Source organism: Erythranthe guttata, chromosome 9, assembly GCF_056151865.1.
Source record: "Erythranthe guttata isolate IM_541 chromosome 9, IM_541, whole genome shotgun sequence".
Classification (NCBI taxonomy): domain Eukaryota; kingdom Viridiplantae; phylum Streptophyta; class Magnoliopsida; order Lamiales; family Phrymaceae; genus Erythranthe; species Erythranthe guttata.
In genome coordinates, this window is record NC_142541.1 from 13703246 (window position 1) to 13722301 (window position 19056).

A 19056-nucleotide genomic window follows, 5' to 3' on the forward strand; every position below is an offset into this window, starting at 1 on the left:
TTTTTTGTACTAGCTCGTAAATCGCATAAAAGATGCCTTTGTAGAATATTTTAAATTGAATTTTTAATTTCAAATATTGTAGCTGCTAACTACTTATCTATTTAATTCGATTAGTTTTTTTAATTTGTATTTATATCACGTGCCTAAACTGTTAGACTTTGAAAAGCTCGACCTGCATTGAGTTTCTTGTTCAGCGCAATTAAAATGTGGTTAGTAGGCTACAAAAAAAGGATTAAGCACATTAATTACTTGATAATCACAATTAAAGTCCCTGTGGAGTAGTTGTACGCGACAATTACTGATGGTGGGTCCCATCAATCCTAGGTTTGGTTAAGCTCTACTTTCTAGGCTGATTTAATTTCAAGTGGGATTTTTTTTCTTCTTATATATTAATCAAAAAGGACCACAAACCAAATAAAAGAATTTTGGAGGTTTATTTTTTAATTATGCGTATATTGATTTATTTTTTTATTTTATTTTATTTTATTTTGTGTTGAGTGGCAATGGGTCTGATATGATCATGACCCGGTTTGACTAATGAATCGGCCCATATATAATCGCTACTCGTCTATGAACTAATTAATGACGACCAATATTTGACACGAACCGTGAATCGATATGTGTGATTCTTCGAAAATGAAACTCAAATCATAGAATAAACAACAGGTTTAAAATGTAGGTCGAACCAATAATTTGAGCGGTTAAATTGCAATATTTTTTTAAAATACTAAACCGGTAATTCAAACTGTTAATTTTGAAAATAATTTTTTTTTTCTATTTCATTTATTAAAAAGAAAATAAATAAAATAACGCCAATTGTGAGAATAGTGGTTCATGAACCGATTGCTAGCATGGGTTTGACAGCAATTGTCCACGTGATGGAGGTTCGGGTATGGACGACCCACAATCGAATGTCGTGGGCGCTTGTGTGCGTTGAACACACTATAAGACTAGGTTTTGCGCTTTTCCTGACACCAATTAATTTTAGGACAACTGGTAGCACCTGAGGTTCTACACCTATTAGACAATCAATTTTCAGGTCCACTACAACTCATATTATCGGTTTCAGTTACAGCTAGGCATGGGTCGGATCGGGTAATTATCGGTCAATTACTTACCCGTCCCAACCAGCCGATTGTACAGAATATTGAAAATCATTACGAGTCCGACCATTATGAGGCGGAAAATGGTTGTCTACCGACTTTGTCGTATAAAAAACGTAATTAGGTTAATACTTCCCTTTGAGTTCGATTGTAAGTTATTTATACGGTCATTAATAATTTTTTTAGGGTAAATTACAAATACCCCCTTGAGGTATGGTTAAATTACAAAAATACCCCTCTTGTTTGGATAATTACAACGACCCCCTCAACTCCTCAAATTTAGTCGAATCTTCGAGATTATATGGAATATTATCACTTTTGTACCCGTTTTATCTCATTCGAACCCTACATTATGAAACAAGATGATCATAATATGTGTTTTTTAGCTTGTATATATCAGTTTGCGGTGCATCGGAAACTGTATTTTTACACAAAACGAGTACAAACTAGAGCACATTCCACGGAATCTAGATGATTATGTTGAATTTGGCACCATAAGGGTGGAGGTGTAAGAAAAAATCATAGTTGAGGGGGGTAGATGTAATTATCCAAACAAGAGGGGGGTTTTTGTAATTTGACCATACCTCAGGGGGTATTTGTAATTTACCCTTTTTTTTATATGGAAATCAGGAAATATGAAACATATTGAAACTGTAGTTCTATTCTATGCTATAGTGGGTGAAATACATCGGATAGATTTTCCCATTCATATAAATACAACACACACACATAAATTGGTGTGTGCGGATCAACAGTAAAAAATTACCCAATATAAATTTCACCGAGTGTGTCATAGAAATAACCGAATCTATATTACATGCATTCAAGTTGTTCATTATTACAAAGTTGTCGGTTAGGATCGAATTAAATATGGAATAACTTTATTTGTTACTTATTGTTAATTATGGTACAAAAGAAGTACGCGAAGGTTGGGCATTAGTAGATGTGAGGTAAGTAAAATTAACACATTCATCAAGGCTTAATTCTACTTTGCATCATAGAAATGCACCATTTTGACACTTTGTACCCCCGAATTTTTTTTATGGCACTTTGCACCCTTAAAATATATTTAATCGTTCAAAATGCACTCCGCTCTAGCTTCCTGTCATCTTTTCCGGCGTTGACTAATTTTGAACAATTAAATGTGTTTTGAGGGTGCAAAGTGCCAACAAATTGTTTTTGTGGGTGCAAAGTGCTAGAACAGTGAATTTCATGGGCGCAAAGTGGAATTAAACCTTTATCAATTGGCCACAGTTTTTTTGACTCTTAAAGGGCAAATTATGAAATGGTAAATATTGTGTGGCCTAAAAGGCAAAAGTTACGAATGAGAAATCTCTCTTGTTTTGGCCAAAGCGCAAGCAAGGTACCGAATAAAGTTTTTGGACGCTTGGGGATAATATATTTTGTATTTTAGCTAAATTATTTTAATTAATTCCTTATTAAATAGACTTTTGCTTATTTTTCTCATAAATAACATAACAATCTGTGTTTTTATTTGACAATATATATTATATAAAATTGAAGTTACTAAAAATCAAATTATTGACAAAATAACTAAAAAATAATATATCTATATTTATTTAAACAAATCAATTAATAATATATTTTTTTAAATATGTAAGATTACTGCTATTTTTTCATTATTTTATATATATATTATCAATTAAAATAATATACACCAACGATATAGCTTCCACATTAATAACTATTCTTCAATTAAATATTAAATAGTTTTTGTATTTACTTCATTAAATATTAGCTCGATTCTAAACGTTAATTTTATGTTATGTTACTTTGTATTATTTATATTATCAACTCAATTAATATTTAAAATTTAAGATACATATTAAACGGTGTTTGAGGGGATAAGTGTTATAAATAATAATTGATGGGGTAAATGATATATAACAAATACATTAGGGGTGCAAAGTGTATTTAACCCTAAATTGAATAACACGTAGACGCTAAAGGAGGATCAACACCGTCGATTGTTTAGCATCAACGGTTGGCGATGGATAGTGAATTTCAACCGTCAATAATTACTAAGCGGGGCCCACAGGCTTCCTAATTAGTAGACACTAATTCGGGCGGGTTGTATGGGGCCCACATTTAAGCTGCCTCCCCCATACTTAGCATTAACACAACTCCGTAATATTCTCCCTTTGACCCCTTAGCCCCGGACCAGATTCCCACCTTTCTCTTTAATTTTAGGATAAATTATTAAGATCCCCCTAAACTTAGGATAAATAATAAAAAACACCCCAACGTATTCGAAATTACCAAAATCACCTAGAGGTTTGTTCCGTCCTACACCAGTCCCATTACAGTGTGACTTGTCACGGATTTTTTTTAATCCGGGGAATTGGCTTTGCACAATTTCTAATATTTTCTCTTATTTCTCACCTATTTAAGATAAGGTATTATAGATTGTACACATTTTCTGTTAAAAAACTCTATCAACAGTTAAATCATAGGAAAATTTTGGTTATTACGGATAGACGGGGGTATTTTTCATTATTTAGCCTAAGTTTGGGGTTTCATAATTTACCCTTAGTTTTATTATTATTTGTTAATTTATTTAATTATTTCATATTTAGTGTATCTAACACAAAAGTCTAGGTTAAAATTAGTAAACCATGAACTGTTGGTAATTACATAAGTATGCATATTTGAATATAGGAAAAATTGCACGTCACCCCTTGTAAATTTATAGTTTTCGTACTTTAGCCCTCAAAAATTTTAAAAGTGAATGACCCCCTTCAAAATATTATTCTTGTTGCATACTTCCTCAATAACAAAACTCGACGGATTATTCATCATAAATTGAGTATTTTTGTTGGACGTTGTCTTTTGAATGTTATTTTTGTTGCACGTCCGCTTAAAACCACTATTTTTTGCATATTGCCCCTTTAAAATGTTATTTCTGTTGCACAATGCCCTCCATAAATTAGTTTTTGAGGCAAATTACAACCAAAATAATATTTGGAAAGGGAAGAATATATTTTTTTAAATTTCCAAGGTGGAAAATGAGAAAATTGAAAATTTATATAGGGCGAAATCCATTTTATCGCATGTGTATATAATAATAAAGTTAGCTTTGTTGTATAAAAAAATAAATTTTAATAATTCCTTTCCATTACTCAACTTTGCCACGTCATTACTCCGTTTTGTGTTTTCTAACGGGGGAGTTGGTATTACGGTATGCGGATTCGAAACCATAATTAAAATATGATTTTATAGGAAAGACGTCCGAGTTGTTTGTTTCTATAAGATACGTGGCGAGCTTTCATTGGGCCACGTTGCTCTGGATAAGGTACTGGGGAAATTCTGTTACATCGATGTCACGGGGGCTCGCATGAACCCACGGTTTGGTGAGAAGTTGCAACCTCCAAGATGGCGTCATCCTCCGCGTGGATGATGTCACATTTGTTTCTTGGTGGACTTTATTCCTGTATATTTGGCAGGCGTGGAAATATCTTATTTTGAAATTAAATTTTTTTAATTCAATTTATGAAATGTAAATTACAATCGCCCCTGATGTATAGTCAAATTACGAAAAAACACCTATTGTTTGCATAATTATATCTACCCCTGAACTATGAATCTTCTTACATCTTCATCATTTTGGTGTCAAATTCAACATAATCATCTAGATTCCGTGGAATGTTTTTTGTACTTGTTTTGTACAAAAAAACAGTTTTTGATGCACCACAATCTGATATATACAAGCCAAAAAACACATCTTATGATCATCTAGCTTCAAAATGTGGACCTCGAATGGGATAAAACGGGTCCAAAATTGAGAATATTCCATTTAATTTAGGAGATTCTACTAAATTTGAAACTGCAAAGATGGACGTGTAAGAAGATTTATAGTTGAGGGGAGCTTGTAATTACCCAAATAGGAGAATGGTTTTCTTAATTTGACCATACATAATGGGTGGTTGTAATTTACCCTTTATAAAATTATGAATTTCGTTATTTTTCTAAAAAAAATTAACTGAAATTGGAAGTACGTATAAAAAAAATATTGAAAAATATGATTTTTTTTATTCTATTTAATTTCCGAAAATATGTGATTTTTTTCAAAACATATTTATAATGTTGTGATTATTACATATTTATATTATTTATTATTGTTTGACTAAGCTTATAAATTGTTAAAAAGAACTTAAGATGTTAAAGCGTTTATAATTTTTTTCAAATTGTTTGGTAATTTAAATAAAATAAAAAAAGAATCTTTAAAATTCAAAAAATGAGTTGCTCCGATCCGAGACTTTATTTAAAATCTTATTATGAGTAAAAATAGTTTATAAGCTCAGTATACAAAACACTTTAAAATTTAATTTTAATAATAATATGTAACAGTTTATCAGCTCTTAAAACAACTTATCAGACATAAGAGTTTATCAGACGTAAAAACGTAACAATATAGGAGGCATGAGGGATTAAGCATAATAGGGACTATAGAAATGATAAATGGGCAAAAATGTGTATTCATGTATGTATTATATACACTAGAACATCGATAAGTTAAGACTCGATCAATTAATAATCTCGTTTAACTAATATTTTTTCTCGGTCCCTACCTTGAGAACAAATGTGTTAAACATTATACGTTAAATCAAATTTTCACTAAATTAATAGAATTTGGCTATGCATAAGTATACATGAATGTATATTTCATGTTTAGATTTTGGTTCAATACCCTTTGACCAACAACTCGTGCCTCACGTGTGTTTCCCGTTAAGACAACCATTTCAAACCATTTTATTATTCCTTACAATTATGATAATTTTTTCTTTTAATATTATTATAATTGGTTTGTGACCAATGCATTAGGTTGCGATTTCTCGATTTATTTTATTGACAAAATGAATATGCAACAATTGGAAGTATATTGATTAAATCAAGCTCTCACTCAATAACCCGTAAATTACACGATAAATATAAATTAAACTGCACTTGACTAATCTAATCAATCACGTGTGACAAGCAGTGGCGAGTTCACCCTTAGACAAAAATGGACTGATTAATCGTAAATAAGAGAAAAATATAATCAATCAAGTTTTTTTTTCCTTTTCTATTTTCTGATTTGGTCAAAGAAAAAACAAATAAAAAAATCGGGGAACATTGCCTTCGGACCCTCGAAAAATTAGGTCCCTCGTGTAACAAATTTCTCGATATACGAAATATTGGCAAGGAGTTTTCTTAATTGGGGTCAAATCACACTCATTGCGGAAATGGGTTCTATGTTTTAAATCTATTGTATGTTAAATTAATCTTTGAAATTTAAAATTGTTATAATTAAATAGGTATAAAATAACTAATTAAAAAAAGTGGAATATCGACAAGAACACGTGTATTTGTTTGAAAATAATTATATTAATCTGTAAATATTAAAACTAGAAAAACCCTCTTTTATTAAAGGGATTATTTTGTAGACCCCTCATTTCCAAATTATATAGAACTAACTACCAAGTGAATTACACTCTAGGGGAAACCCCCCTCATTTCAAAAAAAATTGACATACCCCCTGGGCTACCCTGAAGTTCCTATAATACCCTTCTAAAATCAGTTTTAAACCCTAGCCACTCACGGTCTCTCTCTTCTTCTCTCCCAAATTCAAAATCCCGCCTCCACAAACCTCCCACCGGCGAAATTGCTTCCCGGAGCCATAACTCTCTCTCCGGTGGTCGGAATTCGATGGTTTAACTACCGTTGGATTCCTCTCGCCGAGCTCTTTCTTTTGGTGGTGATTTCATTCAGTTTCGAACGCTGATCTGTTTCTGCAATTTTTTTTTCATTTGAGGACGGTGGTCTTGCCGGAGTTTTATTTTGTGTTCCACCCGTCGAAATTTGACGGGTCACCCACCGTTGGATTCCTCTCGTCGGGATCTATATTTTGATGGTAATTTCGTTTATTTTTATGTTTTCAGATTTATTTCTATATTTTTTGCAATTGTGGGTGCGCGGAACCGTTGGTGGTTATTAGCGGCGTCTAGGGTTTTGGTAGGAGGCGAGGGGGGTAAGGAGTCACTATCTGTTTGATTTAAAATATGTAGCATTTCCCATCAATAACCTCTCTCTCCATCTCTCGATCTCTTAATGTTTGGTGATTTTTGAGTGTTTTGATGTTTTTCTTCAAATTTGTTGATTTGCACTAAAGTAATTTCTTTTTGTTTTGATTTTGCAATTGCAGCTTAATGAAGGCCATTGATCCTTTCCTTGAAGGTGTCAATTTTTATTTTTTTTTGCTGATCTGTTTAACAGACTGTATAAATTACTATACATTACTATAGTAACATGTAGTTACATATGCGTATATTTGTGTATTTTCGTTTTGTATTTTATTGGTTCTGATGTGATTTATAATAAAAATATTTAAATTTGTAAATTTTTGTTGGGGTTTTATGAATTTATTTTGTATAAGTCAATATTCGTGTGTGTATATAATTGATCGACTAAAAATATGGGGGAAAAAAACAAACATAACTATGAATTACTATAGGTACTATAGTTACATGTAGTTATTTTCAATACTGTAAACATATGGTTTTGAAAATTAAAAAAAAATAATAAAAGAAAATTAAAAAAATTTAAAAAAATTAAAAAATTAAAAAATAAATATATATATATATATATATATATATATATATATATATATATATATATATATATATATATATATATATATATATATATATATATATATATATATATATAAAAAACAGATTTATAAAAAAAAAAAATGATAATAAATAAATCAGCGAAAATAATAAATGCAGGACCATAAATGCTGAATGCAGTTTTGCCGAAAATTGCACATAAGGGCAGTATAGTACTTTCGCTTCTCCAGGGGTATGTCAAAGGATGATTTGGGCTTGGGTTTATCTCTAGTTTATTTGGTGGCTAGGGGGTATGTAAAATAACCCCTTTATTAAAAAAGGAAAAAAAAAAAAGAGAAAGTAATTTCGGAAATGGGCATCCTAATATACATGCCACCTATAATAATTTAACGTAATGGGAGTCCACTATTGGACCTTTTATTTAATTTTTTTTTATTATATATAGGATTAATTAGCATCTATGATTTATTTATTTATTTACTTATTATTATTTTTCAATATTTGTTTGGTATAAACAACGTTATCAAGTCAGCTGTAACTAAAGCACCATTGACGATATGTTCAAATCTTGAAACAATGAGAATAAAAAAAATGATTGGTTTTTTAGTTCTTAATTCTATTTTTTTTAATATTAATAATTATAATCAAGATCAAGAATCATTTATAGAAAAATCTTAAACTCTCGCATGGAATGATTCGATGTCATTCATATATATATATATATATATATATATATATATATATATATATATATAATATACTATGGGTAAAAATTGAACGGAATGGATCGAAAATACCTTTTCAAAAAATTTCTAAATTTTTTTAAGTAAAAAATGTGTTCCAATTTATATAAAAAATAAAATTTATATATTTCAATTTACAATTAATGAAGTGCAATTGTTAAGATTAATTTATCAATAAATTATTTTGAATATATATATATATATATATATATATATATATATATATATATATATATATATATATATATATATATATATATATTAGGGCTAAATTACGGCCATCCCCTGAAACAAAGTCAAATTACGAAAAATTCCCAATATTTGGGTAATTACAACCACCCTTTATAAATCTTCTTACACGTCCATCCTTACAGTGTCAAATTCTACATAATCTTGTAGATTCCGTGGAACGTCTCTAGTTTGTACTTGTTTTGTGCAAAAATGCAGTTTCTGATACACCACAATCTGATATTTACAAGTCAAGAGACACATCTTACGATCATATTATGTCAAAATATGGAGCTCGAATTGGCTAAAACGGGTACAAACTGGAGAATATTCACACAATCTAGAAAATTCCACTAAATTTAACACCGCAAGGATAGACGTGTAAGAAGATTCATAGTTGAGAGGTGATTTTGCAATTACTCTAACATGAAGAGTTTTTTTCGTAAATTGACGTTACCTCAAGGAGATGGCTGTAATTTCCTCTATATATTAGCATAAGTCATATGTGACAATCTGAACCTATAAAATGTCGAAATTCGAACTCAAATCATTTGGCATCGTAATCTCTTGTTAAAAAAAAAAAAGAAGACAACCGATCTGTAATTGACATAATAATTTAATTGACAAACTTTGAATATTTAAGTAAAAAAAAAAAAAAGAATCATTAGCAAGTTAAGGAAAAGTATGTATAAATAATATATCCTATTTCCTTGTACTTCATTTTATTTGGGTTAAAAAAATTGTCCAACACTAATTAAAGTCCATCTCCAATAATGCAGAATTAAAAATAAATAAATAAATATTCTCCTAACAAAAGTACCCAAGTGTCACATTTTCCACATGTCACACTTCTTTAAATATATAGTTTAATCTATTATTATTATAAAACCCTATTCAAAGATGACAATTGATAAATACAGATTGTTTGGAATAATATAATTCTTGTACAACACAAAATTAAATCACAAACCCTACATGACCCACTATATAATATTAATTAACTCTTGCAAGATAATCTAAAATATATATTATAAAAATTAAAAAAGTTACCTCAAAAAAATAATTTAATATAGTTGCCCATGTTTACGTGTCGAATTTTTTGTGGTATGGTATGGGTCCAAATTGGCCAACCCATGACTTCTTCGTGCCATCCTGTTTAAGCAACTGTACTGTTAGAAATAAAAAAATTAAATTAAAATAAATATATATACATATAAATATATATATAAAAAATATTTTTCTCCTACAAGACCTAATTATTTATTTTAATTTAATGATGGGAACCAATGTATTAGACTTCAAAAAGGTGTGTTGGCACTGTTTATGTCACAAGGGGTTTATGTCAAAAGGGACATGTTACATATGAACTAATCACAATAGAGATTGAATAATTAATAACTATTAAAATTTCCACCATTTTTTCGAGTAAAGAAATCGGTAGTTATCGACAAGTCACTATATTAAGTTATAATGAGTTAAATGCCCGCATGGGTGTAGCTCAACTGGTTCCGGAGGTGGTAAGTTGGTGCAAGGTCCTAGGATTCGCGCATCCGCAGTGTGAGAATTTCAACTCCAATGAGGGTTGGTTCATTGTGGGCACCAGGTCCGGGTCCGCTACCTTAACGGGCCGTTGAGTTACCATGATATACATTCCTCCATCAATCATTATCGGGCCAAGGGATGGGGGCCCTGGGGGCGAGGGATTTCGCCTTTTGGTGCAAGTTATAATGAGTTAAATCTATTGGTTGTAAGTTAGAAAACACAAAAAATCGGTTCGCTGTCTCAAAACGAATTTCATGACCTCGTTCTCAAATGAGATGCATAAATGTTCTGGTCGTATCGTCTATGAGATACAAAGTTCAACTTTAATCTCTACTGTAATTTCGCCGAAACGGTATATTCAAGTAGAAGCATACACCGGATACACAATAAGAGCTTAAATTATATGTGTATATAAATATATAGACATTTTTTAGAAAACTAGGAAAACTTTTGTAAGTTCTCTTATTCACTTTATGAAACAACTTTGTCCCCTTTTCTATAGTATAAACTATAAAATATGACTACTATAAAGTCTCTATTTAATATAAAAATAAAGAATATATGGGGTTTCATGAAGCAAAATAGAGATTATGGAGGTTTCAAAATGTTGCTCTAAATGACTTTAAATAGATTAAGAAAATATTATAATAAAATAATACTTTTATTAGATAATAATAATAATAATAATAATAATAATAATAATAATAATAATAATAATAATAATAATAATAATAATAATAATAATAATAATAATAATAATAATTCGCTAAATAGATAGTATTTTGTTAATCACGATTTAACTGTCCATGCCATAGATATGTTTTTTTTTTTTTAATAATGACCAAATATCATTAGGTTAAATCATTGATGCAATGATCTAACCATAATTTATAAAGAAGTTGAACTAAATATTTACAAAATTTCACGTGCACTGCTTCAAATAATTTTTTCGTGCAATTCATCGTCCAAATAAGTTCGAATGCAACTACAGTTCGTACATAAAAATAAAAATAAATGTTGACAACAAATTTATTATTCTATTTGATAAAATTTCTCGATTTTGATTTATTTTCCAATTAAATAAATTCAATTTGCCACAAAATATGTAATTCAAAGCATGCAATAATATCATTAGAATCAAAATTGAGATCCCACACACACACACACGCACAAGTCCAATCTTGAGGCACCACATTATTCATGATTCTCACAAACTTACAAAAGAGACACAACAATATAATCAATCCAACCAATGAATTAGCCATAGCTATAGATATAGATATAGGTATAGGATTTTAATTTGTGTCCCCCAAATTTATAGTACATCAATCAATTTTTTTAAATTGATCATTCAAGTTACGACTTTTTTGAAATTATTTAGATCGGACTTGAAATATATATATGAGATTCTGATTTTAAGTTCCGAAAATAATCTGGAAATTCTAATTTTTTTTCTTCCAAATATTACACTTTCAAATAACAATGTTATTATGTATTCTACATTTTAGGTGACAAAAAGTTGGAAATTTCCGAATTCGGCCGAATCCGATCCGAAATTTTGCAATTTTGAAACAAGTTTTTTCATCCAATTTCCGAAATTCCGATTTTTTTTTTTCTGGAACGAAATTGGAACTTATTTTTTCGCCCCTAATTAGTTCCGAATTACGCCCACCGTTTGTGTGTGCGTTTGCGCGTTTTTTCGTCTCTATACTTTCTGCCTTTTATTTCGCCCCTTTTATTAGCGGACTGCACCAATTCGACCCCCTGTTTCTTTTTTCCTGCCCCACTTTCAATCACCAAACGGCGCCGCATCACTGTTCTTTGCACAAATGTTGATGCGATGACTCCGTTTCTTTTTCATTTTTTTAGCCTTTCCGAATTACGCCTACCATTTGTAAAAAAACCAATATTTTCCAAGTTAGTAGATACCATTTAAATGCAATTAAAATCGACTCATTATAAAAAAATATTGTCATCCTCCCAACAAATAAATGAAAAGAAAACACAATGTAGGAAAATAAATATACACATTGGCACTAAAAATTGTTGGCATTAATTATGAGGATGATGGTATTTGTTTTGCATTGGCATGGCATCATCATGTATTAAACTTTTGGATTATATATTATATTAATTATATACTTTTAAATAAAAATTAAATAAATTATATATACCAAAATGGGATGGGGACCATAACATGTGAATAATTAAAGATATGTTGCAATTGTACTATTTTATTCAAAGATTTTATGCTACCCTATTTTCCCTCACTAAATCTTATGTAACAAAGGGAAGTAGACCAGGTGCGTCAGATGAACACAACCCCCACCCCCAACCCCCCACTATTTTTTTTTATTATTAATTATTAATTATTAATTATTAATTTTTATTTATTTATTATTATTATTGGCTGATTTGTTGTCAATTAATAGGCCCATTTCGAGTTTTGTACTTAATCATTAGTATGTGGGCTTGGGCTCTTTATTATGCCTCCACTATTGAGAGCTACTTTGAGTACGTTTCATAAAGGATTCCAATTTTTAGTCATCTAAAATATAAAATATATAATAATACTCATATCATAATTGTAATTTTTGAGAATTTTCGGAATTATTTTCAGAATTGGAAAAAATATAAGAATTTCATATGAAATTTCCGAATTCCACGGTTTCGATCCGGAAATTTTCTGATTTTGGAACTATGTTTTTTTTTTTTTTAATTCTAATTTTCAAAATTTTCACATATTTTTATAATTATTTATTTTCAAGAAAAAAATGTTTCGATTTTTTGGAAAGTGATAATTACGATCCGATACATCTGATTTATACCGTAAGTATTAAAGCATAAAGTATGATTTGGTAATAGCACAAAAAGTGCCCACAAATTTTGGTCCTTTTTTTAGTATTTGGGATTGGAAAAGGAAGATATAATTTGTGAAGCCATGCGAAGGGATTGATGATTTTATGGTTTGATGGTCCATACTAAGTAAAGATAATTCATTTCATTTGATAAAAGAAGGGTAACTATGGAACTACCATGCACGAGGTAATTACACAATTGCCATTCATCTAGTAATTACAGAAATGTCACTCAACATCGTGATTATAGAACTGGCAATCAACAAGTAATTATAGAACTGCTACTTAACATAAAATTACAGAACTATCGTTTGACATTAATTACAGAAATGTCACTCACCAAGTAATTACAAAACTTCCTCGATCACTGAGTACTTACAGAACTATCACTCAACATGATTTACATAACTGACATGAAGTAATAATTACCAAATTGCCACTCACCGAATAAAACAACATTACCACTCAAAAGTTATTTTAGAATCACTACGTATCAAGTAATTATAGAATTTTCATCCACCAAGTATTCTCATAAATTCCACTCATTATCGTAATTATAGAACTGTTGCTCAACAAGAAATTATAGAACTGTCATTAGTTATAGAAGTGTTACTCACCAAGTAATTACATAACTGTCACTCAACAAATAATTAATGAGCTTCCATTTATCGGTAGTTACAGAACTGGACTCATAAGTAATTATATAATTGCCACTCAACAAGTAATTACAGAACTATCACTCAATAATAATTATTGAACAGCCACTCATCAGTAATCACAAAACAAGCAGGGATGGCGATTTACTCATGGTTTTCGAATCAATATCTTGTTGGTTAAAGAATCTACATCGAAAAATGCTAAAATATAAATAATATTTTGTTGATTACTACTTTAACTTTCTTCTTGTGTTATTGAAATTTGTCACAAGTTTATTTTTCTTCAATACTTTAGTAAATTTTTTATAGTTTTTAATAAGGTATTTATAAAAAGAAAATATTAATCACAAAAAAAAAAAAAAAAAAAAAAATCCTTAAAAAAAGGCTAGAGATTTTAAATAAGAGAAGACTATTTAATCAAAGGAAAGCAAAATTGGGCCAATATTTCAATTTCAGCCCACTAAAAAATTTTAAAACCAATATTTCTTGATTACATCTTCTCTGCAAAAACAACTCTCTGAGAAATTAAAAAAGAAAAAAAACCCAGAGATTCAGATGCACGAAAAAAATGGTGCAATTGTTCTCACCCAGAATCCGCACTACAATCAAGAAATCCAGGCTCCTTTTCGCCTCCATTAAATCCCAGCAATATTGCCACACCCCACCACCACACACCGAAGCTACAGCTGAAGAAATCATCAGAGTTTTGTCGAAGCACAACAACTGGCAATTCCTATTGGAATCTTCGCATATTCCGACGAAACTCAGCTCCGATGTGGTCCAATCAGTTCTTCAAAGATCCCATTTCTCCACGCACCCAATGCGCCTCCTCGATTTCTTCAACTGGTCGAATCAGCATCTGGGTACCCCTCAAACCCTCGATTCCTTTTCGATTCTCGCTTTTGTTCTGTGCGGCTCCAATCTCTACGCGCCCGCAATCAATGTGTTGGGCAGAATGGTTGATGCCCGTGTTTCGGTTTCCGATGTTTTGAACTCGATGAATTCGATTGTTTACAGCGGGGGCCCGAGGTTTCGATCGAGGCCCGTTGCGTTTGAGCTTTTGATTGATGTGTATAGGAAGAGGGCAATGTGGAATGAGTGCGTTTGTGTGTTTTTGGGTGTTAAAGATTGCGACTTTAGGATCAGTTTGCTGTGCTGCAACTCTCTGTTGAAGGACTTGTTGAGGTGCAACCGGATGGAGTTGTTTTGGAAGGTTTATGGGGAAATGTCGGCCAAGAAAATCGAGTCCGATGCGTATACTTACGTGAGTGTTATCACAGCTCATTGTAGGGCTGGGAATGTGAAGGAGGCGAAAAGGGTTCTTTCGGAAATGGGAGAGCGCGGCTGCGAACCGAACGTGATTGCTTATAATGTTGTTGTTAGAGGGTTGTGTGGGATTGGAGATTTCGATGAGGCGTTGGAGCTGAAAACGACAATGGCTGAGAAGGGCTTGGTTCCCGATAATTACACTTACGCGATATTCATTGACGGGTTTTGCCAGCACAAGAGAACTTCTGAGGCGAAGTTGATTTTGGAACAGATGTGTGAAAGAGGCTTGAACCCGGATCATAATATTTACACCGCGTTGATTAATGGGTTCATGAAAGAGGGAGATGTGGATGGAGCTTTCGAAATCAAGAATACGATGGTTGCTCGTGGAATTAAGTTGAATTTGGTGACGTATAATGCTATTTTACACGGTCTCTGCAAAGCTGGTGAAATGGAGAGGGCAGTGAACTTAATAAATGAAATGATCGAAATGGGGATAAAACCCGAAATCCAGACTTACAATTATTTGATCGAGGCTTATAGTAAAGAGGGTACTGTGGACAAGGTTTCTGAGGTGCTCGTTTGGATGAATGAAAGAAACTTGCCACCTTCGGCGTACACATTTAGTGCTATAATTAACGAGTTGAGCCGAACCGGAGATCTCGAAAAATCCAATCTTTTATTGGAGAATATGTCTGCAAGAGGTATCGCACCAAGTGTTGCTATCTACACGACGATCGTAAAAGGTTACGTGAAAGAAGCTAAATTCGAAGAGGCTATGGCGATTTTGGACGGTATGTGGGAGAAAGGCATTTCGCCCGACGTTTTCTGCTATAACTCTGTAATTATGGGTCTTAGCAAGTTAAGAAGAATGGAAGAGGCAAGAACTTGTTTCGTTGAAATGCGAAAGAAGGGATTAATACCAAATTCCTACACATTTGGAGGATTGATAAACGGATACATTGAGATCGGTAATATGGAGTTTGCTGAAAGTTATTTCATGGAGATGCTCGATCAAGGTATAGCTCCCGATTTATACAATTATACGTCTATAATTGACGGCCTCTGCAAAAACGGGAACTTGACAGAGGCGTTTTCGATATTCAACCGCATGCTAGAACAGAATTTACTCCCGAATGTGCATATCTATAGTGTACTTATAATCAGCCTTTCCAAGAACGGGAAATTGGTCGAAGCAATGAGAATTTTCTCGAAATTCTCCGACACGGGTTTGGTGGCCGATGTTTATACTTACACTTCGCTCGTTTCTGGTTTTTGTAAGCAAGGTAGTATGGTAGAGGCTTTTAGGATTCACGATGAAATGTCCAAAAAGGGTATAAATCCAAATATCGTAACTTATAATGCCTTGATTGGTGGATTCTTTAAATCGGGCGAGATAGAGAGAGCTAAGGAGTTGTTTGGTGGATTATCTGACAAAGGTTTGATGCCAAATAAGGTTACGTACGCCACTATGATAGACGGGTTTTGCAAGGCGGAAAATTTGGAAGAAGCGTTTGGTTTGTTGGAAGAGATGTCATCTAAGGGGGTCCCGCCCGATGTTTTTGTCTACAATTCACTTGTCAATGGATGCTGTAAGAAAGGAGATATGGAGAGGGCTTTGTCTTTATTCGACGGTATGGTGGAGAAGGGTATTGCTTCGATACACACGTTCAACACAATGATTGACGGGTTTTGCAAGTCGGGGAATTTGAGCAGGGCGGTTGACTTGGTCAAGGAAATGGTCGATAGGCAAATCATGCCAAATCACGTGACGTTCACGATCGTAATCAATCACTACAGCAAGATTGGAGAGATGGGAGAAGCGGAGAAGCTTCTTTCGGAGATGCGAAAGCGGGATATATTGCCGACTAATATAACTTACACTTCGCTCTTGCAAGGTTATAACAAAGTCGGGAATAAATCCAAAATGTTAGCTTTATTTGAGGATTTGGTGGATAAGGGTATCGAACCAGACGAAGTTATATACAGATTGATGATCGATGCACTGCATGAAGATGGGAATTTGGAGGAAGGGTTTAAGAAATGGAACGAGCTTTTGGACAAGGGTGTGCTGAGAGGAAAAGTTAGTGAAATACTCGTAACTGTATGGTGCGGAAACGGAGATATTTCCGAGGTATTGTCGTTGATTGAGAAAACGGGAGTAGAAGGGTACAAGCCGAGTGTTGCCACGTGTGGTACCTTGGCTTATGGTCTGAAAAGAGTAGGATACAAAGAAGTAGATAAGGTTCTTGATGTTATGGTGAGATTCGGGTGGGTCCCGCCATCCATGAGTTTGAATGATTTGATTGGACAATATCAACGAGGGAATCTCGACAGCAAAAACGAGGTTTCTGGGCTGGCAGCGAATGAAATTGCTTGTCAGATTTAATCTTGAAATTGATTGAGGATTTGCTATTCTTTGTTAGTGATCGATCCAAGAACGGTCACTTTTTGTGCACCAAAATCGAGAGAGAATATGCCCATGCTTCGGAAATTTCGGTATAAATATTCGTTTTTTAACTTTTTCGCTATGCCGTTGTATTGCTGGGAATTTATCTAAGATTTCAATACGACTTATTCTCGTTTGTCTACTATAGGTGCCTTGGTGGTGAGGTATTCGATTGGCTGTCACCATAAGCATGCTCGGATTTGGTCGACACGCGTAAATGAGTTAAATCTTTATTGTAAGTAAAAAATATCCTCTAACTTGCTCTTAGTCGAGAAGTTTGAATATTTTTGCTGCTTGTTTCTTGTTCAATCCTGTTTTTTACTCGTATTTTAGAACTTAGCAACGAAACTTCTTGGTCTTGTGCTTCGATTTTTTCGTTCCTTAACTATGTAATTCTTAATTCTTATTTTTTGTAATGTTGCAGGTGAAGAGCAAAAAGATCCTCTAATTATATTTTGTTTTGATGATGACGAAACTCTACACTGTGATGTGCAGTGAGTGTAACATAAAATAATTTGTCTTGTAATATATATGGTTAATTTGTAATTTTTTTAATTTATTGACTGGGAAGTACTTTTTGTGAATAATCAACTTTTTTTTTTTCACTTACTCTGATCAATGAAACTTCCCTTAGAAAGAAGTTTGTAATGTACAGAATTGAGAGCATTCAGAATAAAGGCCAACAGTGAATATTAATTTGAGAGTAGGGGTGTAAACGAGCCGAGCCGACTCGTGAGTTCGAAGAGCCGGCTCGTAAAAAGCTCGAACTCGGACTCGAGATTTTCGAGCTCGAGCTCGAGCTCGAGCTCGCGAGCTCGAGCTTTCTGACGAGCCGAGCTCGAGCCGGTTTTCAGTTGTTCATGAGCTCGCGAGCCGGATTTATTATTATTTTTTATTTTATTTTTTATTTTTTATATGTTATTTTTATTTAAATAATGTATAATAATGTAAAATATTATAGAAATAAATACAAATATTAAAAATATATATAATTACAATTTAGTTTTTATTTTTTATTTTTTTAAATAATTTTTAATAATAAAATAATAATTAAAAAAATATTAAAAAAAAAAAAAATAAAGACAATGGGCTCGAGCTCGACAAAATTGACACGAGCTCGAGCTCGAGCCAAAAAAAGAGGAGCTCGACGAGCTCGAGCTCGACAAAATTAACTCGAGCTCGAGCTCGAGCCAGCCAAAAGAGGCGAGCTCGGCTCGTTTACACCCCTATTTGAGAGTGCATATTAAATTGAGAGGGTGTTTGGCTAAGCTTATAAGACTCTTAAAAGGAGTTTATAAGATGTTTAAGAGCTTATAAGCTCTTTCAAAGTGTTTGTTAATTTTTTTAAAGGGATCTTAATAAATAAAATAAAAATACCTCTATCCCATATTTTTATTTAAAATTTTATAATGAGTAAAACTAACTTATAAGTTTATTATTCAAACACATTAAAAATTAATTATAACAAGACGTAACCGCTATAAGCTATTAAAACAACTTATCATACTTAAGAGTTTATCGGCTGTTCAAAGCCAAACGGGCTCGGAGTATATTGATTTTTAGCCAAAAAAATTCTCAG

At 32.3% G+C, this 19056-nt stretch overlaps 1 protein-coding gene across 1 annotated transcript; it reads left to right on the forward strand.

The window, feature by feature from the left end:
* The first annotated feature begins 14203 nt into the window (after positions 1-14203).
* On the forward strand, positions 14204-18114 carry LOC105975584 (Pentatricopeptide repeat (PPR) superfamily protein). The gene is made up of 3 exons (XM_088822963.1): positions 14204-17527; positions 17626-17712; positions 17902-18114. Exon 1 carries the CDS (start codon positions 14328-14330, stop codon positions 17415-17417), a length of 3090 nt encoding a protein of 1029 aa, XP_088679089.1. The 5' UTR covers positions 14204-14327; the 3' UTR covers positions 17418-17527; positions 17626-17712; positions 17902-18114.
* The last annotated feature ends 942 nt before the right edge of the window (positions 18115-19056 follow it).

Excerpts from the sequence above, each read along its gene's own strand:
- LOC105975584 (XM_088822963.1), top strand. The coding sequence starts at position 14,328 with ATGGTGCAATTGTTCTCACCCAGAATCCGCACTACAATCAAGAAATCC.